Source organism: Gadus chalcogrammus, chromosome 12, assembly GCF_026213295.1.
Source record: "Gadus chalcogrammus isolate NIFS_2021 chromosome 12, NIFS_Gcha_1.0, whole genome shotgun sequence".
Lineage (NCBI taxonomy): Eukaryota > Metazoa > Chordata > Actinopteri > Gadiformes > Gadidae > Gadus > Gadus chalcogrammus.
In genome coordinates this window covers 3,672,637-3,696,192 of record NC_079423.1, presented here as the reverse complement: position 1 = coordinate 3,696,192, position 23,556 = coordinate 3,672,637, and the positions used below count along the sequence as shown (strand labels likewise).

At 46.1% G+C, this 23,556-nt stretch overlaps 1 protein-coding gene across 3 annotated transcripts; it reads left to right on the top strand.

Moving 5' to 3' along the window:
- The first annotated feature begins 2,152 nt into the window (after positions 1–2,152).
- arrdc2 (arrestin domain containing 2) lies at positions 2,153–15,592 on the top strand. 3 transcript variants are annotated; one of them, XM_056603728.1, is made up of 8 exons: positions 2,153–2,278; positions 2,396–2,667; positions 11,936–12,153; positions 12,348–12,450; positions 12,902–13,158; positions 13,416–13,578; positions 13,725–13,870; positions 14,030–15,592. In XM_056603728.1, exons 1-8 carry the CDS (start codon positions 2,247–2,249, stop codon positions 14,081–14,083), a joined length of 1,245 nt encoding a protein of 414 aa, XP_056459703.1. In that variant the 5' UTR covers positions 2,153–2,246; the 3' UTR covers positions 14,084–15,592. The 3 variants fall into 3 exon arrangements, with proteins under 3 accessions (XP_056459703.1, XP_056459705.1, XP_056459704.1); XM_056603730.1 differs by having other exon boundaries at positions 2,174–2,274; XM_056603729.1 differs by lacking the exons at positions 2,153–2,278; positions 2,396–2,667 and adding an exon at positions 10,492–11,056.
- The last annotated feature ends 7,964 nt before the right edge of the window (positions 15,593–23,556 follow it).

Genomic DNA, 23,556 nt, shown 5'->3' with positions numbered 1-23,556 from the left:
AGCCGTTTCAGTGCAAGCAGGGGCGGGCCGTACTATTAGGCAAACCAGGCATTTGCCTGGAGCCCCGGGCCCCATAGAAGGTTTTTGGGGCCCCCAATTTTTTTATTTTTTTTTACCTTTATTTTTCCCGTTAAAACATTAAGAACAGTTTCTTATTTACAATATTGATCTGGTCAAGAGGGCCCCAATGCATATATTTTGTCCCCATATTTATTATTTTTATAAAAATCTCTTCACAATAGTAGCATCGGGATGTCTAATTATTACTCATGTTTTGACGATCTTTCCGTGTGCACCCCCCTTCAGTCTGCACTACATGGACTATTCCATGTTACGCGCATCACGCTCATCATGCGTATGCGGAAATTATGTCAAATTCAAAACAGTAAGCGGTAAGAGAGAGAGAGAGAGAAATCGAGTGAGACATAAATCGAGTGAAACATGAAGCGATACGAAAGCGGGTCACATAAAAAGAAAGACCAAAGGCAGGACTTTCTTTCAAAGCTGCCAAAGCTATCCAGCTGTTTTACAGCCACCGCAGTGGCAGCGGGACCGTCGGCGGATCAAGAGCAGCCGTCAACGTCGTTTGCTGTCACGTTACTGCTCCTTTCATTCCAAGTGGCTCTGGCTCAGCCAGCAGCGATGCTAATGACGTGTGTCAACAAACTGACGGAGATGATGCACAACTGGTAGTGAATATTTCTCACTCTCCTTCTTCCACTTTGGTTATTGAAATTTATGACAATAACGATAACAATGACTGCGAGACACATATTCCTGTGGATGACCCAGCACTCTGGCCCAAGCTGCTGTGTCTTGGGCAGGTGCACACATATTCTTGTGGATGACCCAGCACTCTGGCCCAAGGGCCGCAGATTCACAAAAGCATACTATTACATAGTAATGAAAAATGGTGAGAGGGTGAACAGGTCTTGGTTAGTCTACAGTGAAAGTGCAGACCGTGTTTTTTGCTTTTGTTGTTGCCTTTCTGGAAAACAAAAACAACTGAGTGAGGAAGGATTTAAAGACTAGAATAACCTTGCAATGCATCTAATCAACCATGAAAGGTCTGATGAGCACAGGAAATATAGTGATAGCTGGACGCAGCTATCAGTGGGTTTCCAGTAGTGGTTTCTAGTAGCTCACAGCAGATAGCTGCTGTGAGCTACTGAAAACCCTCAGGTAAATGAGGACTTATGGTTAACAGTCAGTGTAATGTGTCAACATAACTAATCTTATTGTTTTGTATGTTATTCTCAATTTGTAAATAGATAATTAACATTTGCATGAAAGAAGGATAGTGACTTTTGTTCATCCCTTGTATGGAGTATCTCATTATGCGATATAAGGTACTGAGACCGGTAGATGCAGGGGCCCCCAAATGACTGTTCGCCTGGAGCCCCCAAAGGGCTAAGTTCGCCACTGAGTGCAAGTGTCACATTTCGGACAGCCCGACAGACAGTTTCTTTGGACACATGCTCTGCATCACCGACGTTATACAAAAAACTGCCGTTGGCAAAAAAACGAAGTGCAATACAAAGAATTTGCTCGGAACTGAGCGTGTCCACGATGTGTCATGTGAGCGATGTGAGGGCTGAGAATATTGTTTATATAAATTATTGATGATGCAGAGAAACGGAAACGCTCAAACAGGTAGCTACTCATCAGGGAATGATAAAACATCCAAGTATCTGCGCCTCGACATCAACTGGCTCTTCAATAAAAGGACACGCCATGTCTGCCACTGCCTTCAGTCTGCAGGCTTCAACTTAAGAGCAGGAGAAACTCGGGGTTAGTTGAAGAAAACCTGCCAGCGAGCAGGTTAGGTTCACGGAGTATGTTGCCAGGGTAACTGACTCAGAGTAAAGCTGAACTGGCTTTGTGAAACTGAAAAACCCGAGTTTCCCTCATCTCAGGGTTAACTAACTCAGAGTTTTCACTGAACCTGCTTTCTGAAACGGGCCCCAGTAGTTACAGAAACACCAACAAACGTGTTTGCAAAGTGTGTGTTGGTGACTGTGCCCCCCTTCCCCCTCCCCCGAGAACTGGGCGGTCTCTGATATCTCTCTCTATCTAATTGGTGAACCACCCGGTAGCCGTTACTTCTGGGCGTGGGAGCCTCTGGGCCAGTATAAACAAACACGAACCGCTCACAAACACTGGACGCTTCACGTGGACCTAGGCGCGCCTCTCTCACACCAAAACACGAGCCGAATCATAATTGTTATCTTCGCCTTCTTCTGTGAATGTGCCGTGTCGCCCTGACGAACGCCGGTAGGTAAGCCAAATAATGCAAGCGTAGCAAAACGCATAACAACAAATAAACAGTTAATATAAAAAGCAAGTGTGCACCGCAACTGAAACGTTATTCATATTCCGTTGTTGTTTTTTTCAGAATTGGAGAAGAAATGGCGTTCAGTGTCTTGCGGAGTTTCACCTTGGAGTTGGACAGGCCGTCCGATGCCGTGTACACCAGCGGGGGGGTCGTGTCAGGACAGGTGGTACTGGTGCTTAATAATGCTAGCAAAGTGCGCTCCATGAAGGTGGTAGGCCGAGGGGTCGCCATGGCCCACTGGCTGGAGAACTGCACCGTTGGGATGAACGCTGTGTACAACGACTACACTTCCAAGATCACATACTTCAGGAAACGACAGCATCTCATAAGAGGTCAGTAGGTTATAATTACTTGTAGCTAACGGAGTACCCTATATTGATTGACATGGGGTAATACCAACACATCCTTGCTCTCTGTATGTCTCTTGTCTTTATCTTCCTCTCTGTATATCTCTATCTCTTTCTCTGAGTTTGTTTCTCTTTTTCTCTCTGTATCTTTCTCTGAGTGTGTGACTCTCTCTGTATATCTCTCGCTGTATTTATCTTTCTGTACCTCTATCTTTTTTTACCTCTCTCTTTAATGTGTGCTTCTCTCTCCCTCTCCCCTGTGCAGGCCATCTGGCCAAAATGTGTTGCGTAGAGACCTTTGAGAGACCGAGAGCCAAGTTTAGTCAACATCGTCTGCTCTCAATGTGGGCTTGTGTCCTTACATTAAACACACGCCCATTACCACTTTATTCACATCACACAACAGAACGAGTGCCGCATGGCTGTTCGACCCAGCCTGCATCCCCACACTCTTGTATGTGTGTGTGTGTGTGTGTGTGTGTGTGTGTGTGTGTGTGTGTGTGTGTGTGTGTGTGTGTGTGTGTGTGTGTGTGTGTGTGTGTGTGTGTGTGTGTTTTGTGTTTGTGACTGAGGGTACACCATTAGGCTGTCCCTCACTCTGGTGAGATATGAATCCATTCAAAGTGTAAATAAATGATAAATATGTTAATGTTTGATTTGCACGGGTTCAATGGGGCTTCTCAAAAACACCCCTACGAACAACCCATTTTTGGACAGGTGTCACACATGCACTCATTGGCAAGTGCCCTATTTGGACCTGTATAAACAGTCTTTATCTGGGGCACAGAGATTCCAGTAGAAACAGAGGATCAGAACAACAAATATACATACTAACGAAAGTCATAGATACACCACATTAAAAAAAAGTACAAAAAGCAGTTATTTTAAAGAATACAAAAATAAAGTCCCTCCTGGCTGCCTGCAAAATGCACGACGGTCGCTATGCAAGACACTTTAGCGTCCCTCCGAGAGAAGGCTCGGCTAGAGTCGGTAGCTTGGTTCGCCGGCAATTTTGATGCCAGCCCGAGACCGATATAACTGCTTTTCCTGTTTCTGACAGTGGCATAGAAGTCTCTCAAAATGCCATTACAACGCTTTGTAAACGTTTCTACTTCCAGGCGCCACGTGATATGGAACTCTTCAAACTTTCAAAAAATGATTGGACGTCATAGCAGTAATGTATAGGCCCACTATACAACAGTTAGGAACCAATCAGATCGCTGGATTTAAGCCACCGGTTTTATATAAATATATATATATATATATATATATATATATATATATATATATATATATATATTTATGAGAGAGCGATTTTCAAACCTTGTTATTGATGTGTGAATGATGTTTGATTTGAGACTATTTACAGCATATAAAAACAAAGGGAAGATTTAGAGAGCTGTGATTGAATAGTGGTATTGGTAATGTTTCACCATCAAATAAAATACATATTTTCATGAGTATCATCTCAACATGAGATGAAAATAATATCCAGTGTGTATATGTAAAACCCATTGTCACATCACAATACAAACATTGTATTGTTGTTAAGAGTCTGGCTGTGGACACACCAAACACATGTGTCTTCCACCCCTTTTCAGCTTGGTCTCTTAAAGTCTATGACCTCCCTGTGCTATTTGTGCTTGGAAGATCGCTAAGAGCTTTTGTATCGCTTTTCTTTAATTTGAATGCTTTAGTACCTCCTAGATTTTATCTTTTAACTGGGTTTTTCTTTTTGTTTTATAAATATCCTTTTCTTAATTTTTATTTATTCGTTTATTTTAGTTTTATTTAAGCACATATTTTTCCTTTCCCTTCAGTAACATCAGGCATTCACCAAGGTTTGGTGGGACCATAATGAACAAAGGTCAAAAAGTGAATGAGTACAAATGAAGAAAGCTTAAACGTCAGGAGGAAGGAATACAGAACAAATAATATTTGAAGAAAGATTAATGTTAGCTAGAGGAGTGAGAGTTCCGAAGTGTCTCTCTCGGTCGTCCTCAGACGAGCTTCCATCGGAGTCTCCAATCCTCTCGGTTCTCCATACACCCGGCCAGCTCAGAAGAACTTTCAGCTCCCGCATCTTTCTTAAGCACGTCCACGTACGTTAGTGCGGAACGTCCTCACGATCGATGCCCGCGCGTTGGTTCCCACAGGACCAGCCTGCTGGCCGGGAGCTCCCGATGTCTGTGGCAGTGGCCGGCCAGCTTCATCCTCCTGGATGCTACCTTCTGGCTGAGCCTCGGCAGCCGCCCGTACAGATCCTTGTTGGTAATGTGGGCATTCTGGTCTACATTCAGCACTGCTCGTAGCATCCTGGTGTAGCACCCATCCAAGGACTTCTGCAGGGTGGGCGTCAGGGTCCAGCTTTCGCAGCCATACAGGAGGACGGACTCCACAGTGGCATGAAATAGGCTCAGCTTTATGCGACGGGGAAGATTTGAGCGCCACACGCTTGACATAACATTCAGGGCTCTCCACGCCATTGCCTTCCTGACCTTAAGGTCTTGTTCTGTGGAGTTTACCCAGGAACCCAGGTACTTGAAGTCATTGACCTCTTGCAAAGAGCTGCCTTCTGATGTTGTAATCGGCAGATGGTCTGTGCAGATGTTATAGGTGATTACCTTAGTCTTCTTTATGTTCAGTCTGAGGCCAACCTTAGCACATTCCACCTCTACTCTGTTCAGGAGTTCCTGTGCCTGCTCCACGCGGTCAGACACCAGGCAGATGTCATCTGCGTAGTCTAGGTCTGCCAGGGCTACAGCAGGGCTTCTTCTAGACTTCCTTGGTGTGATTGTGAAGCCCAGCTCCTGTTCCCGCCCGTTGATGGCTTTCCTGAGCGCGTAGTCAAGGGCTATGATAAAGAGGAAGGGGGCAAGAGTATCCCCCTGCTGCACCCCTGCCAGAATGTCGAACTCCTCGCTGATGCCATCTGGGGTTACCACCTTGGCTCTTGTGCCCTTGTACATGGCCTCTGTGGCCCGGAGTAGATTCGGGGGGACCCCGTAAGCTTTAAGGATTTTCAGCATCATGCTTCTGTTTATTGAGTCAAATGCTTTTTTGAAGTCAATGAAACATAGCACCGCTGTCAAATTGTTCCTCTTCACTTCCTCAATGATTCTCCTTAAGGCCAGGATCTGGCCTACGGTGGTCCTTCCCTTTCTGAAGCCATTTTGGTTGTCCCTCAGGTGTGGGTCAATGGCGTCCCTAATCCGGTTTAGTATCATGCGGTTGTACATCTTCGCTATGACACAGGTCAGGCTAATGCCACGATAATTGTCCGGCTTAGCCAGATCTCCAGACTTGGGCACCGGGATGATATTAGAGAGGGACCATATATCGGGTTTGATGTTTTCTATCAGAGCCTGGTTGCAGATCTCCAGTATGATGTTATCGAGATCGCAGTGTTTAGGGACCTCTGGGGGGATACCGTCCGGCCCAGCACTTTTTCCTTGCTTCAGGGTGGACTTCACTGGCAAACTCCGTAGCTGTAAAGGGGCCATCGTCAATGTTGAGGTTTGTGAGGACTGCAGGTATCTCTTCCTCAGCTCCGTCCACTGTTGGGTGGGTGCCTAGGAGATCCCGGAAGTGGGTGAACCAGGAGGTCACTCTCTCCTCTGGGCTGCAGCCTGCTAGCTGTCCCTCTCTCGTCTTCTTGCGCCCACTCATCTCGTTTATGACCTTCCATGACTCCTTGTATCTCTGTTTGCCATGTTCTGCCTCCACCTTCTTCACCTTCTCCATCAATTCTTCCCCTTTGATCCTGTCGTAGGTGCTGAACAGCTGCTGTTTGGCGCTGTTCAGCTCCTCCCTACTCTCTGCGGTCCCCACTCTCTCAAAGCTTCTGCGTGCCTCTTCCACCAGTGTCCGCGCTCGTACAACCTCCGGGTGTTTGGACCTAGGAGAGGCTCTATGTCTCCCCTTTGTTGGCACCCATTTCCTGGTTGCCTCTTCGTTGGCGGATAGGAACCGCTCGTAGGCCGTTGGCTCCCCTTCCTCGGCCAGATGTAGGCGGGCTCTCACCTCCGCTGTGTATTTGGCCTGGAGTTCAGGGCTTCCCGCGAAGGCCTCCCAGTCGGGCCGGGCTCTCGGGGCGCTCTTGGGGACCCTTAGGCTCAGGCGCAGCCTCGTGGCGACCACACGGTGATCGGAGCCTACAGAATCGAACGTGCTGTAGGACTCTGCATTTAGGATGGACTTCCTCCACTTCCTCCTTACCAGTATGTAGTCCAGCTGACGTCGCATACTGCTGGCTCGGTCCTGGAATGTCCATCTCTTGCCCATTCTCTTACGGAACAAGGTGTTGGCGGCCAGTAGTTCATGTTCCGTAAGAAGGGCAGCTAGATGTTCTCCGTTGCGGTTGGTATTGGTGTGGTACGTGAACGGTGCGTCTTCCGGTCCGAGTCTCGCGTTGAAGTCCCCCAGGATTATGAGGAAGTTGTGAGCCGGCACATGGTGGATCGCTGTTCTTAGGTCATCGTAGAACTTTTCAACTTCCTCGATCGGTGCTACGTTGGTGGGAGAGTATACACTCATGACCGTTGTTACTGGGTTACCCTCGAAATCGGCACTAAGGATCCTGTTGGTGTGCGGGTGCACCCTACGGAGGGCCTTTCGTGCTCGGGGGCTCACCATGAGTCCCACGCCACCCGTTGCTGCCTGGGCATCATTACGCCATGCAGATGAGGTGATGAACGTGCGTCCCCCCACTCTGCGATAGTTAATTGTCTGGTCTGTGTGTACTCTCCTATGCTCCTGGACTGCCAGGATCTCCACTCCCCTATCCTCGGCACAGTGCGCTAGTTCTTCCAACCTCGCCTCTTCCCTCACTGTGTTTGCGTTGTAGGTTGCCATAATAAGTGGCCTTCTACAGCGCAAGAGTGCATTGGACATTGGGCTGTGGTCAGACTGAACCCTCCCTCCCCGTTGGAGAGGGTTTGGGGTCCAGTCGTCATAGTGTCCCCCCGGAGGAGGACCAGCACCACCGTCCGCTGCGTGGCTCCTGCGGACTCCCGCCGCTGGAAGTATAGGATTATCGATGTCTTGTGTCTCCATGGAAGCTATACATTGCACATTATTAAAGACTGTGGGGCGCAACTCCTCACAGCCCTACTCTGGCCGTTTCAGGCTTAATGCCTTCGTCCGCCCTTGCTGCACACCTTCAGGTGGTATACGGTGCGGAGCCAGGCGCGAGCAACGCCTGTGGTTTTTGTTCGGAGTGACCTTCTCCTAGATGGGTGGCCTACCATGGCAGAGCCCCATCTGCTCACTATTTACCCATAGCTGGGACAGTGGTTGACAGGTGCCAGGGCGTGTCCGCATACTGGCGGGCCTGCACACCGTGTCACTGGGGCCCACTGCTGCTCCGAGATCTCCACCAGTTTAGCCTGGAACCGCAAGGTACCAGTTACCGTGTGTGGCCACGAGGAGGCACTGTAGGAGTCTTGGCGGTAGAGAGGCTGTGTATCAGCAGGAGGAGACTTACGCACTCGGCTCCTCTTTTCACCCCCTGCAAAGAGGGCTAGCCGACGGCAGTAGCTGAAAGCAGAGAGTAGCAAGCAGGGGCAGCATACAGCATGCACTAACTACAAGCACTACTACTCCAGTACTACTGCACTGACGCATCATACACGCCCTGTGCAAGCACACACACAAGTGTGGCATGTGTCAGTCTCTGTCGGTTTGGTTCAGAGGAGCCTGGTCTCTGGCAGATGTTTCATGTTGGAAAGGGGGGGATGTTTGTGGTCCGTTGTGCTTCTGAGAGGATTTTTTGGATTGATGGGGTGGTTACACAGTGACAGTCTGTGCCCTATGCTGTTTCTATCACTGTAAACAGCTCTGCAAGGGTGGGGCTTCTGGCTTATCAGGTCCAGGCAGACAGCAGGTGTGTGTGTGTGTGTGTGTGTGTGTGTGTGTGTGTGTGTGTGTGTGTGTGTGTGTGTGTGTGTGTGTGTGTGTGTGTGTGTGTGTGTGTGTGTGTGTGTGTGTGTGTGTGTGTGTGTGTGTGTGTGTGTGTGACCCAGGGGGGCAGGGCCCAGGGGGCCCCCGCCCCCCTGGGCTACTTTTTTTTTTACAGATCCAGCTTGGTTTTACTTCAGAATAAAGTTAAGGGAAAAAGGGGTTCATTTAGAAAGAAAATAATATCCACACTGATCTTGTACCACGATCAGCTAGAGACCCCCCACATCCCTCTCCCTCAGCTGTAGTGGCTCTACTGGGGAAGGCTTTTCCCCAAAATGCACCTGTGAGGTGCCCCATTGTGGGACTTTACAGCTCATGAGCCTATAGGTACGGGCCCAAAATGTGCACATGTGTGCACATTGTAAGCTTGTACCTGTAGGTTTGTGAGCTGTAAGGCCTGTTGGCTTGTGATCTGGTATGACTGTATGTCTTGCAATGTCATTGTGCACATATATTGGTGTACAGGTGCACGGGCCTGGGTCTGCAGATCCTTCTGGAACCTATATAGTTTTGTGGTTACATTACATTAGGGTGAGGTGACACATGGGTTAGATCCCAATGGTCAGAGCGCAAAAAACAGCCGGTATCTGTTTTGCCTCGGATGTCAGATACAAAGTCATGGTACGATGTTTCAATCTCACTGCTGTTGTGTATGTGTATTTGTATCCGGCTTGTATAATGAAAATAATATGTACATAGCATTTTAAGTATATATATTCATCAATTCATGCATTGTGAATAAATTAGAATGTGATTAATTATTTTATGTAGATGTAAATATTAATTCTTGTGCAAGTGGCTCAGCAAAATACGTTACTTCCTGATGACGGATGTTGAATAATGGCCAAGCAATCCTACTCAGAAGCATCAGTCAGAGGTTATATCTGTATCAGGACGACAATTTCACGACGGGCCTCCCCCGTTGCTCCCCGTTCGACCTCCGCCAGGGGGCGCCGAAGCTCCGGGCTCCGTACGCGGACGGTCCTGTTGTTGGAAGCATGCAGCTGTCAGTAGCAGGAGCCGCGTAGAACGACAGGCGGCGGCCTGGAACATTCCAACCTATCGGGGAAGAAGCGTAAACAACTTTTGTTTTTGAGGAAGGGTTATGAACCCTGAATCTGAACTGCTGTGATATTAAAACAGAGACATTAAAATGCTTCCGTGTATGTTATACAAATATATCTTCTGGCCACAACTTTTAGAAAGTCCTTTGTGTCCGTCTTTGTACGAGACTGTAATAAAACGATCCTTACTGATTAAACGAAACCAAATCTGTCGTTTAATTCAAGTGGGTTATTGTCTTGCCGGGGCCTAGGGTAACCGGCCAGTATCATGGATTTCGTCCCCTCCCAACTCAGCTTCCCACCAATGTAGACATACAAAAGAAAAGTCCTTTATTTGACCTTTATCCCAAATAAGCAGAAACAAAACAAACATATCACTTGTAGCTGAGCAGTAAGAGGGCTAAGGTTCACTGCTGATCTTTTAACCTAGCTGCCACTGGGCAATCAGTGCCCACAACCATACACAAACACCAAATCAACTAATCATCCGACCCACTCAAGCACATCAAAGGCTAGCACACAAGGAAACATACACTAAATGAAGGGACATTAACACAAACACGATGGCCTAACTTCCAACTCATAACAATGACCAAGGATCATAACATCTCCCCTCCTAATATAAAAAAAATCCCCAAGATGCTTGGTGGTAAGCCACGACAACAACAGGCCTTAATAGCTTTGTGCCCCCAGGTACAGACCAAAACCTTTTTTTTTTTTAAATGGGAGGTTCTTGCAATTCGAGGCATGCTCAGTAGGCCTGTTTTCGTCAACTAACTATCAATCACCAGACGGTGTTTTTCTCGGCTCAGTCTTTTCCACACCCATTTAAGATCTTTATGCTTCTATAGGCCGGCCTACCATGCTCAGCAGAGGCCTTACGTAACGGACCAGGACCCGCCCTCTATCCAGAGGCGTGCTATAGCTCTGCCTTGCCCAAGCCTGAGTCAGTGCTTGTTTTTGCATCTCATACGAGAGGAACACACACAGGGACGCTTTGAAAACTAATTTGCACAAAGCCCAGACAGTATTTGAAAACCAGCTCTCGTTAGAAGACCACAACAAACGCCTCAGGATGATATTCGATAAACTGAAAAAGCTTCAAGTCGTCTTGGACTCTCCAGAAATCGACTCGCCTCCCGTCTTCAGTAGTGGAGATGTTGTGTCTGGGAAAGTTGTTTTGGAACTCACGGGGGAGTCCAAAGTGGAATCCTTGAAGTTGCACGCCGAAGGTTTTGCACGGGTTCACTGGACAGAGTCCCGTTCTGCAGGCTCCAGCACCGCGTACACCCAGAACTACAGCGATGAAGTCGAGTATCTGAACCACAGGGAGTCTCTGCTGCAGACAGGTCAGTTGGTGGTCCAACGTGGATTGGGGGACTGGGTTCGAAACCCCATTCATTGGCCTTGAGACACGGTTTTTAATACTCGGATACTAAACGTATATTTAAAGTAGCTTTTAAAGGCTTGCGATTTGTGCGAATTGATGGCCAACGTGCCAATCCACTTCAAACCCACTGGAAGGAGAACCTATCGTATAATAGAAAGTTTGCAAAGGTCCTTATATGTGAATGATTTTGTGTGCTCTGTCCTTGAAAGTGTAGAAGTTGTCATTTGCAATTACCAACTCGACGCATCTGAAGTACCAGGCGGGTCGCTTTTGTCTAATGAAATGTTATTTGATGAAGAAAAGTTTTCAGACAACTACCACGTCCGATTTTTTTTCTCATGTTTGCACGAATTCGTCGAAAACGCTGCGAACGAGTTGGGGTATAGCTGCACAAATCAACTCTGAAGGACTCTTTCTGCTTAGAAAAACATCTTTCTGTATAATCGAGAACCGCCCCTCTGGTTAGCGGAAGTGGCCATGTGATTGTTTGGCTGTGTGGATACCGTTACCCCAACGACTGGGAAAGCACCACTCCACATGTTTGCACTTTTATTTTCGATTTCATCTTATCTATCAGTGATTATATTAGAATTATTGTTTCGAATTAGTTTCATTTTCGTACTGCGTTTGTGCTGCAAAATCCCTAGGTATACATTACCCTCACCTGTTCAGGGAGGTGTTGAACTACATGCAACACTGCGTTTATTATACTAAACGATTGAATACTTATGACCTGTCAATTCAACAATACAAGTTTTCAGTCTGAACAAGGCGTGACTGCAAGGCTTTATACGATCAATGGATTCTAAATCAGTTTGTTTTTCTTCTCCTATCTCAGATAACGGCGAGATGACCCTGCTCACTGCCGGCCGCCATGAGTTCCCCTTCAGCTTTCAGCTCCCAGAGGAGACGCTGGTGACGTCATTCGAGGGAAAGCACGGCAGCATCCGCTACTGGGTCAAGGTGAAGCTCCACCGACCCTGGGCCACCATGAAGAAGATCAAGAAGGAGTTCACCGTCATCCAGCCCATTGACATCAACACGCCTGCCTTGCTGGTGAGCATTCCCAACTGACTCCCAACTCAGAACTCGAAAGCTACTCCAGAGCTTAAGACATCCACTTTAATCTGCAATTAAACATTTCTTCATATAACGTATTCAATTATTTGTAACTCTTTTTAAAAAAAATTTTTTATTGATTGTTGTCTTTTCGTGTAGTGAACTTTTGACCTTATAACTTATTTTTACAGTCACCCCAAGCCGGCACGAAGGACAAGATGGCACGGGTGTGGTACCGCAACTGTGGAGAGGTGTCTGTCACTGCCAAGATCGATCGCAAGGGCTATACACCAGGTGAGGGTTCAGAACCTGGTTTACATGGCTATCAGAGCTCAGAGGGCTTAAGAGTTTTGCTGCATTAAAGTGAATACTATTGCACTACTAGTTTTGAGCACCTAGCTGTGACGTAAACAAAGTTAGTTTATGCCATAACATGTTTTCACCTCCCCGGCCCTGGATGAGAAACCAAGAGTCAAACAAGTAACCTATTTACTTTTGTTAGCTAACATTGTCCCAGAGACAACTGTTTGTCAGTATTTTTTTGGATCATTTTGGGCAGTCATTTCTTTAGCATTTCACTAAAGCAATTAATAAACCCTATTAAATCCTATTAAATAGTCCCTTTCTGAAGTTCCTTCGGCTCTTGGCTAAGCTGTGATTCACCAATGCTCTTCCCACTGTCCCCCCTGTGGGCTGAGCCGACGGCACCAGCTAAACCCCCCCTCTCCCCCTCGTGTCCCTCCAGGCGAGGTGATCCCAGTGTTCGCCGAGTTTGACAACTCAACGTCGCGCTCGGTGGTGCCCAAGGCCTACATCACCCAGACCCAGACCTTCATCGCCCGCGGCACCATGAAGCAGAAGCGGGCGGTGGTGGCCACCCTGAGCGGGGACGTGGTGGGCGCCCGGCGGAGGGTGGCGTGGCACGGTCGAGCGCTCAAGATCCCGCCTGTCGGCCCGTCCATCCTGCAGTGCCGCATCATCAAGGTGGAATACACGCTCAGGGTGAGCCCGGTTCTGCTGAGCTCTCATTGGCTGCACAGGAGACGGTAGAGCTACTAAAGACATAGAGTGTCAAATCATAATATTAGCGTGGGACTAAATGTAATCAGTCTTATAAGTTGCCAAACTTAAAATGTCTAGCTCTTTGTCAAAATATTTGCCTATTGAAGTATTAGTTAGTGAACATGACTTTGTCAATATTTCCAACCTGATGTCCGGCAACTAAGATTGTCTAACGGATTCTTCTCTGCTCGTTCCAGGTTTGCGTGGAGGTGCCTGGGACCTCCAAGCTGTGTCTAGAGCTTCCTCTGGTCATGGGAACCATCCCCCTCCATCCTTTCGGAAGCCGGACCTCCAGCGTGAGCAGCCAGTACAGCGTGAACCTGGAGTGGCTCCGCATGGCCATCCCCGAGCAGCCAGAACGTAAGTCCCCACAGAACACCCGAGTCGGGGGGGCGGGGGGGTTGGGCGCCTTGTTACTCGGGTTCGTTATTGGGGCCTTACAGGCTCTGTGTATTGCTATTGGTGTGCGTCAGTGGAGCTCACGATTGTCCTCTCCCTCCCCTTAGCTCCCCCAGACTACAGCGCTGTGGTGACCGAGGAGCAGGCGGGTCATTGCAACCCCGCCGCCCCCCCGGCGCCTACGGGAGACCTGAGCAGCATCATGGCCTTCGTGCAAGAGTTCCGCTTCCGCCCGCCGCCCATCTACAGCGTGGTAAGGATCGCAGACCGTAACTTCTCCTTGTTTAGTTTACCATCCCCAATGAAGCCATAATACAAACATTTCTGAAGGGAATAGCCATTCAAGTAAACACATTTTAAACGATGACATCACGCTTGTCTGAGCTGGTCGTAACCGTCTTCATGTTTGCAGGTGGATCCTAATCCCACGCCCCTTCACATGAGGCCTCGCTGTATGACGTGTTGAACTAGCGGCCCCAGTGGAGTGTCAATCAAACCCTGAATCAAGAGATTTGTTCTCTCTCAAAAAGAACCTCACGTGGCCACCGGCCTTGGCAGGCGTTCTGGCGCAACTGCTGCAGCGCTATCGGGTGGTCGGAGAAAGAGGAGGGCACGCTCGCCTTCGAGCACGGATCCAAGAGGGACCCCTCCCTGTTTACAGACTCAAACAGGAAGCTCATACCCTCTCTACATCCTCTTTTTCCCAAGTGATTCTTGCTCTGGATGAAGAAACGGCACACTTCCCTTCCCAATCCTCAGTCCCCCGTCACAAAGAAGCCATTTTCTTTGTGAGATTTAAGAAGTTTTGGAGGAGGAGGGGGAGGGGAGTTAGTTGTGTTGTGAAGCGGGAGCAGTTGGTGTCTACTGTAAAGACCCAACGCTTAACCGATATGACCTTTTGTTGTGTGCCTTTTGATCAATCTACTGTAAACTCATCTTCTCAGCAGATGTAGCTATTTCATGTGAAATCACAGCTAACTGATATGCATAGGGGAAACTTTGTACTTTTTTGTTTTGCAAGAGATTTGATGGGAGTTGTCCATCCTCCAATTTGTGTCTTTCTGAGATACAAAAGAAGGAAGAAACAGAGGAAAGGAGGGAAGTTGATACATTTGAGATTAAGGCGGAGCTGCAGTAGGAAGTGATTGGATGGCACTGTCACATTTATTTCAAACAACCTTCAGCAGGAAAGAGGAGGTCTGTTACTGGAGGAACACAGCCTGATAGCGGCTCAGCAAGTAGTAGGGGAGGAGCGCAGCGCAGCAGGGAGGTGCGAGCACCGTGCGGTCTGCAGCATTTTGATGGGTGCCAGATGGCTGAGTCTCGCTGTTTCTTAGCTCTTTGCTCTGTGAAGTCAAGAGGCACTGGGCGCTCGGTGCCTCAGGCTCCCGAGATGCCACTCAATGTGTACGTTTGTGCAAACAACTGAACCATTCCAAACACGGAGGAACAGCGTTTTGTTCTCCGTACCAAATATCGAGGGTGTAGGAAAGAAGGTGTTCAGGGTGACAGCGGGCCGTTGAGCCACGTGTGACATTTTCAAAGTAATGTATTTTCTATAAATGCCTACTGTCGATTCACATGTTTGCATTGTTTTTATAGTTTTGTAATAAAAGTACTCTGAAAAAATACTCTGTTTGGTTTCTTTGGCAACTCTTTGTTGAGATGTTGTCGAGAAAGAGGCTGTGAAGGGACGATTACATGATCTTTGGCCTACAGTCGCACTGTCATTGTGCCAACAAGAGATAATTACTTCCAAAGAAGTAGCAAGAGAAGAAGCAAGAGAATTCTAATATACTACCGTGACACGAATGTTTTCGACTCCATTTGTGTGTTTCTCTCTTTATGACATTCCACTTTCCCTGGTACACAACACTGCTTTATATCACTAAGTCAACATGTCATGTACAATGTGTTGCATAAAACTTTTGGGTCAGAGATCCTCTGGGTTGGTCAAACTTCCTCTGGGTTGATCCTCTGGGTTGGTCAAAAATAGGGGGGGGGGGGGTCTCCGTTTCAATTTCATTCAAAAAGCCTTATGGCATGACCATTGTTGTAACAGTATTACTGATACATTATTGATCTTTAATTTTTACACCTGATGGAAGTATGTTTTCTTTCCCTACGAGAGTTTTCTACTTTGTTAATGCATATTAATTAAAAGAAAATATATCTACATTGGTAGTCAAGGCGGGGCCCTAAGGCGGCCGCCTTAACCATACAGGGCTGGGGGAAACACTGAAATTATCTTTAGGTTATGTCTGAATAATTCCCTACTGGACTTTATAAGTGAAAAATAACAACCTGTAGCGGTGTTGAAGGTCAAACCTAACTCTTGGTTGATTTCTATGAATTGGAGTTAATATTAGATGTAACGACCTTGCCAGAGCTGCCAGTGTAGCTCTCTGGCACGTTGTAAGTATCCCTTTCCCACCACCCCTGCTTCCCACAATCCCAGTGTCAAATCTTGAGCCGGAGAGTGCAGGGTTTGACCATTATCTCTGAATGTATGCCATAAATACCATCACTAGTAAATCTGTAACTGTTTATCTTTCGTGATAAAAGGGTGAGGTGAGTCTGTTTTTGGGTCTGCAATGTATTCCATTACCTATGTTAATATATTCTTACATCTAACTTGTACTGTAATCTGTAAATGCTGTTCCATCCCATTTGTACACAATTGTACCCTCCAAAATCACGGATCCAATAGAAGTTGGACGACAGTGGGATGTATCTGTGTTTTATAAAATGTAAACAAATGACAGCCTCTTTTCAACACAGAAAAGCATCTGCTTCCGGTTTCAAAAGTATTATGATTATTCACTGTGTAATTGAAGTTGCTTTGCAACAATCTAATGATTCAAAAGGCCCAGGAATTGTATAGAATGTGAGCTAACCTGAATTGAGGGCTGTGGTGCATTAACTCTTCCAAATAACATGCTATCAACCTGAACATTTCTAAAGGACTCAATGCATTTGTGATTTAACAGGGGAGAAAACATGTGCATTAATGTCTCGATTACCAATATAGCCTCTGTTCTCCGGCCTCCAGCCATCGCACCAGGCCTGCTTCTTGGATAAATTTTTTGGTTAACATTTACAGATTACAGCGAACAACTACATCCAGGGATTACTGTAGCAGTTCACATCATCACACACAATTCCTATTGGTATGAATTTCTCTAAGTTAGAAGCAGTAGGTCCTGTGCATTTGTGTGTGAGTGAGTGTGTGTTCGTGTGTGGGTGAGTGTGTATTTATGTGTGAGTGAGTGTTTGTTTGAGTGTGGGTGAGTAAAAATAGTTTTAGAGTTCAGGCGTGGCCCTGCCTCAGGAACCTGTTATCATCGGTGAGCAAGATGATCTGGGCTTCATTCTGCTGATGTGGTTACACTCTAAGCAGAGAAAAAACATGTTGAGTCAGACACATGTGCTCGTCAATAGTAATTAAGTTTTCTCCACAAAGGTGATTATGTCTGCGGTGAAATAACAACGAATATTAGCATGAATAGAGAACGTGTGAGTAATGTGAACGGTTATAGTGTTGTCCAACCACAGTGTGTCATTATCTGGTTCAGGGCGAGATCTTCAACGAGGTCATGAAAATCAAGATACCTGCAGTCTCTCTCTCTCTCTCTCTCTCTCTCTTTCTCTCCCTGACCGCACGCACGCACGCACGCACACACACACACACACACACACACACACACACACACACACACACACACACACACACACACACACACACACACACACACACACACACACACACACACACACAAGCACAAGCACATGCACAGCATTGAAAAATGTTTGACAATAATAATAATAACAATTCATTATTTGACGCTTAAAATGACAATAAAAGCAAACTCTGATCATTACAACTTTGTGTACTTCCATGTTTGTGTGTCTGGGAGAGTATAGATGTGTGTATGTGACGGTGTGTACGTGAGTGCTTGTGTATGTATTATTAGCTCACTGGTGAAGTCCTCTACCAATGTTAACCATTCCTCCCAAACAATGACAAAGCAAGCGACTCAGTAATAATATCCAATCACGTTGCTAAGGCAGAGTCAGCTGGTTTACTGTATTTGGACCAATCCGAATGATAGTTGAATAGGTTGGTGCCACGTAAAATACATGCCCAGGAATTTATTATCCTGAGATAACTGCAGGGACACAATCATACAATATATGATCATTACGAAACACCTGACCTCTGAACAACTGAGTCCTGGGCCATAACCTCCCCTAAATGTTTTATCAGCCTGTTTCTGCTTTATAATGACACTTTTATGGTTAGAATAAAATAATCATGTTGGATTCAAGCACAGCTAAACCCTGAGACAGAAGACGTTTGCGTATGTGTATGAGTTTACTCTTTGTGTGTTTATGTATATATATGTATGTATTTATATGTGTGTGTGTTTTTTTATATGTTTGTTTGTGTGTGTGTGTGTGTGTGTGTGTGTGTGTGTGTGTGTGTGTGTGTGTGTGTGTGTGTGTGTGTGTGTGTGTGTGTGTGTGGTCTGTGTGTTTGTGTATGTGTGTGTGTGCGTGCGACGCGTGTGTGGCATGTGTCTGTGTGTTTCTGTGTACACGTGTGTGCGTGTGTGTATGTGTGTGTGTGTGTGTGCATGTGAATGTAAATCAAAAGTTGTATTATTAGGAAACAGAAGAGGTGAAGAAGAGGTGGTACTTTATTACAGTGGGCTGTAACTCCCGTTGTAGTGACCTTGCCTTGCTTTATGGGGCAGGGCTGGACTATTATCGTTCCTGTTTTGTGGTGTATGTACCTGTGTGAGTGTGTGGACAGGGTTTAGTTAAATGTAGCGGACTGCGCCGGGCTGACGCTAGGCTAACAGCCCTCGTTAACTTAGTTTAACGGTCTCCATAAGGTCATCACCAGGATATTGCCACAGCATCGGCCAGCATCAGCACATTGCTGCGGCAACCCCTACAAGGTGACCAAGAAGAGAGATGACTAAAAGCTATACTAATGTAGCTAAAGCAAAAGTTATATATTGAGGACGACATTCCCCTTCTGTTTATCATTCATCGATGTTGGGTTCTAAATTCCCATGTGTCATCGCAGGCCCCGCCCCTTCCTCTCTCAGCCAATCAGTAACTCATGGATTAGGAGTACAAATGCGTGCCAACGCGCAGAGTATATAAACACCTCTCAATCATGCTTGTCGCTTGCCTGTTGTTTTCATTAAGAATCGCAAACCCTCCTCCATCCCCTTCTCCTCCGGGATTAGGCTCCATGCGTCGACGGAGAAAGAGATTGGGTCCTCCAGGGCCGAGGCACGCCATCCATAGTCACACCACCACCAGCGTCTAGACACCATCATGGGGGAATCGTAGGGATGGCACACTTCATGGATCCATCGACCCGAAGAAGAATAACTGGATGTGTCTAATCGCCAAATGTGCTATACATAAATCTTGTTGTTCATTTGAATGAACAACACACACACACACACACACACACACACACACACACACACACACACACACACACACACACACACACACACACACACACACACACACACACACACACACACACACACACACACACACACACACACACACACACACACAGTGTAGGTGGACATCTAGCATATGTGTGATTGTGTGAGATAATGATTAGGTACCATGGAGGAAGATCCTTTGGCACGGAGGTCAAACGATGAATCTCTAAGTTCTAGGACTCTATCTCTCTCTGTTGGTCTCTCTCCGTCTGTCTCTCTTTCTCAACATGGAAAATCCTTCATCTGTGTGGAGTATCCCCACACCGTGGCTAAAAGAGCAGCGTGACTGCAGCCACTGCTGTAAGACCTGCTCCCAACGGCGCCTCCTCTCACTCCAGGGACACAAGCTTGTTTTCTTTGTTCCTCGTCTATCCTGCTCTCAGTCCTCCTCTTAGCCTCGCCCCTCCATCCCTCCCTCCCCTCCCCCTCTCTGTCTCTGTATCTTTCTCCTTTCCCCCATCCCTCTCTCACTCTAACCCTCCCACGACTCTATCCCATCCCTCTCTCTCTCCCTCCCCTCTCTCTCTGACTTTCTCTCTCTCTTCTCTCTTCTTGTTGAGGTTGAACAAAATTTAAATTGTATAGTAAGAAGATAATGGAATATGTTCCTTGGGCTTTGCATATTACCCCAACCTAATAATAAGAATAATAAGAATAATGAAAACAATGATTATAACTCAAAACCAAAACCCAACCCTGGAACCTAACCCTAACAACAAAACCTAACCCTTAAACAAAACCCTAAAACCCATTAAAACAGCACTAATAGGAAACTCTTAGTCTAACACTGTTGAATGAGCGCTGAAAAACAAATGCCAAACCCTAGAATAAACTCATAGGAGACCCAAAAACCCAACCCTCCAACCCCACCATTAGGAACCCCTAATCCTAACCCTAGAAAACACAAAACACAATCGATATGACCGGAAAACCAAACCCTAGGATCAAAATCCAGACCCTAATATCTAACTCAATTAGGAAACCTGAACCCTAAAACCTAACACTAATTGGAATCCCTAACCTTACATCCAAACACTGAAACTAAACCCTAACCACACAACCTAACTCTGAACCAAACCCTGAAACCAAACTCTAGAAACAAACATCAAACTTTAAACTTAACTTAAATAGGAAACCCAACCCTAAAACGCAACCCTAAATCCTAGGCGAACCCTGACTCATTAACACAGGCACAGACACAAACACATATATCTTGCATGCATACATTCACCACGTGGCTTTGTTTTGCAGGGTGGGGTGAGGAAGGTGGGTGTTGGAAGGAGGAAGAGAGGGTTAGGAAGGGGGGGGGTCTCAAGGAGACCATAACGTTCTTTACATGAGAGCTAGCAGGAGGAATGTATTTTCCTAGACCGAAGGCCAGATTAGCAAATAGCTCTCTCTCTCTCTCTCTCTCTCTCTCTCTCTCTCTCTCTCTCTCTCTCTCTCTCTCTCTCTCTCTCTCTCTCTCTCTCTCTCTCTCTCTCTCTCTCTCTCTCTCTCTCTCTCTTTTACTTTCTCTCTCTCTTTGTCACTCTCTCTCTCTTTCTCTCTCATAGTCTCTCTCCCTTTCTCTCTCAGGACCAAAACAAAGGCTAAACCTTTGAGGCGGGTTGGTTTTAACGTGAGCGTGTTTCCCAACCCCACTGCGTCTCAGAGTCAGAAAGAACACTATGTCCTGTGGTGCACACGCACTCTATATGGGGGGGGGGTGGGGGGGGGGGGTGTCGGATATCCTGCAGTCAGAGAGAGAGGGGGGCTGAGGGTGGACTGCACCATGGCATTTAGGTTTAATACTTAAATTGTACTTATTTTTACTTTCACACAATTAAATCGTAAATGAAATACTTTGTATTTTAGATACCGCTTTAAGCGTACATTATTATTATGGTTTCTTTGTTTGATTTTTCAACTGCTTTGGCATTTCCAATGTTTTTTTTTTGCATACTCTTGAATTCATTTGAGAGAAGAGAGGACAGAGAGAGAGAGATGTTATGTCCTGAGAATCGGCTCAAATGGCTGTAAGTGTTATCTTGTGTTGGACATGAACATGACCATGAAATATCTATTCTCAGCCTTCTCATTCCCTGTGTAACAACCAACGTTTTTTGGACACAACATTTCTTCCTATATCGTAATAATCAATCTCTGTAATGAGTAAGAGTTTGAAATTTTAGAAAACAAAGTGAGAAAAAGGCAAACAATTTGTAAATATCCATATCCATTGTTAGAAATAAAAAAACAAAGCACATTTTCAAGTATGTCGATTCTTTGGGGAAAAAGCTTAGATTTGTTTAAAAAATATAAATAACAAAACCGTGAATTTGAAAGACACATATAAACATTTTCTTACAGATTGACGCTTTGTATACAACTACAAAAATGTCCACAGGCTCAAAAAACTTAATGGTAATGAGTTCCTCCAAATACCTTTAAAGGAACATTGGAATCATAGGATATATCATCTCATGTGGGCGTTCGAAGGACTCTGAGGCCCTTATTGTGATAAACAACAGTACCAATAAGGCCAATACACTTTGGCTTTTTATTAGGGAGAGAGTCTCACTAATCAGATTTAAGATGACTAATCCTGAATTTGATGGTGGATGGGCGCAAAACTGGGGGCAGGGGGCGTTTCTCTTTCTTTCTCTTTCACATTTGTTTTGACCAATCATGTTCCTGGATCGTTGGCACGAGGTAATTGATATTCACAGCGAACACAAACTCGGTCGACACTAGTTAACAGTCACAAAATATCTCTGAAAGTTGCAATCAAAAATGTGTACACTGACCTCTCTAAAATCCCCTTCTGAAAGCATCGTCTACTTCCCAAAATCAGTTTCTACATGGAAGAATAACTCCCGAAAGAAATAGGAAACAAGGCTTTACTCCGCCCCTTCAGTATTTGGTTTAGGCTCTGAACCGTTTCCCAGCCAGAAGTTCTGATACAACAACAATCATACTGTTCTTCTTCATTCCCTCCGGTTCTTGTTTGGTATTCTTGTTTTCCCTCCCTGGGACTGACGTCATCCTCCTCTCTTCCTCCCAGGGTCACTTACTGCCTAATGGGTCACGAGGCCGTACCGCGAGGTGTGCTTTCTATTGGTTGGATGTGGTTTCGGTTTCTTGGGGAGTGTTTCAGATAATAAATGAGCATGATATCTTTTTTTGCAGGAAGTTCTGAAGAAGTCCTGGGAGGCAGTATGTGTGTGTGTGTGTGTGTGTGTGTGTGTGTGTGTGTGTGTGTGTGTGTGTGTGTGTGTATGTGTGATTTTTTTTTCATGTGCGTGCGTGCCTGTGTGTTTTTGTGTGCATGCGTGTGTATGGGGTGGCCTTGCAACATGGATAAAAAGTCAGACAGGGTAAACATTGACTTTAGATCTCTAGTTTTTTCTCACTAAGGGACTCTATTGTTAACTTAACTATGTTTTAAGGATAATCCTAGAAGGAAAAGTTTATAAAAGCTTTTCCTGCCTGGGGTAAATGTGCATCTTGCTGAACGCAATGTCCCATTAGGTCAATTTAAAGGTCAGCCATTCCCCTACTTTTGTACTGCAAAGCAGGCAGTGAATTAAACAAGGCACGGGGGAAAATAGGAAGTTTGTAGACAGGAAAACAAGTGGTTATGCCTCCCTCCTTTATCTGCTGGGTTTGATTCATCACGCACATGCCCATGCACAAACACACACGCCCACACACACGCAAACACGTGAACACAAACACACAGACACACCCACATGCACGCAGACACACACACACGCGTAGGCGGCCCATACACTTTCGCGCACGCATACACTCAATCGCTCACATACTGGGAATAGAGTTAGGCAAACAGCAGCCGGTCCAGGAAGTGTGTGGTCAGCTCTGTGTGCAGGTCTGAAAGGTGAAAGGCGTGTGCACGAGGGTGTGTGCACGTAAGCATACGTGTGAATTAACATGAAGAGAACAAGGCGGATTCAGGTAATTCTTAGAAGGGTTCTTTGGAAGGATTTCCACGAAGTTGCTTTCATATTTTCCCCGTGGCCAGTCGTTTCTTGAAGCTCCTCTTCAATATGTTCCTTCAGGGCGAATAAGGAAAGGAAGGAGAATTGATGACCCCCACTGACTACTGCGGTATACATTCCCAGTATTTCTAATGCTACTACACTGTATATCAAGTATTAACTAAAAACGACCTCTGTTTGCTTTACAAATGCATACAAGATAAAGTGAGTTCTACATACACTAACACTGTTAAGAATAAACATCAGAGTTTGGGTACATGAAACGACGAGTGCCCAGCTGCAGTGGTCATAGGGTCATGGGGTCATGGGGTCATGTGGCAGTAAGGTTGCAAGGTCATAGGTCGGGCGTCATGCGAGACGATGAGAAGTTGGTCTCTTCCTTATGGAGAGCGGAGTTCATG

Excerpts from the sequence above, each read along its gene's own strand:
- arrdc2 (XM_056603728.1), top strand. The coding sequence starts at position 2,247 with ATGTGCCGTGTCGCCCTGACGAACGCCGGTAG. Across the intron at positions 13,159-13,415 it reads AGGTGGAATACACGCTCAGG|GTTTGCGTGGAGGTGCCTGG; the intron begins GTGAGCCCGGTT and ends TGCTCGTTCCAG. Across the intron at positions 13,579-13,724 it reads CATCCCCGAGCAGCCAGAAC|CTCCCCCAGACTACAGCGCT; the intron begins GTAAGTCCCCAC and ends CCCTCCCCTTAG.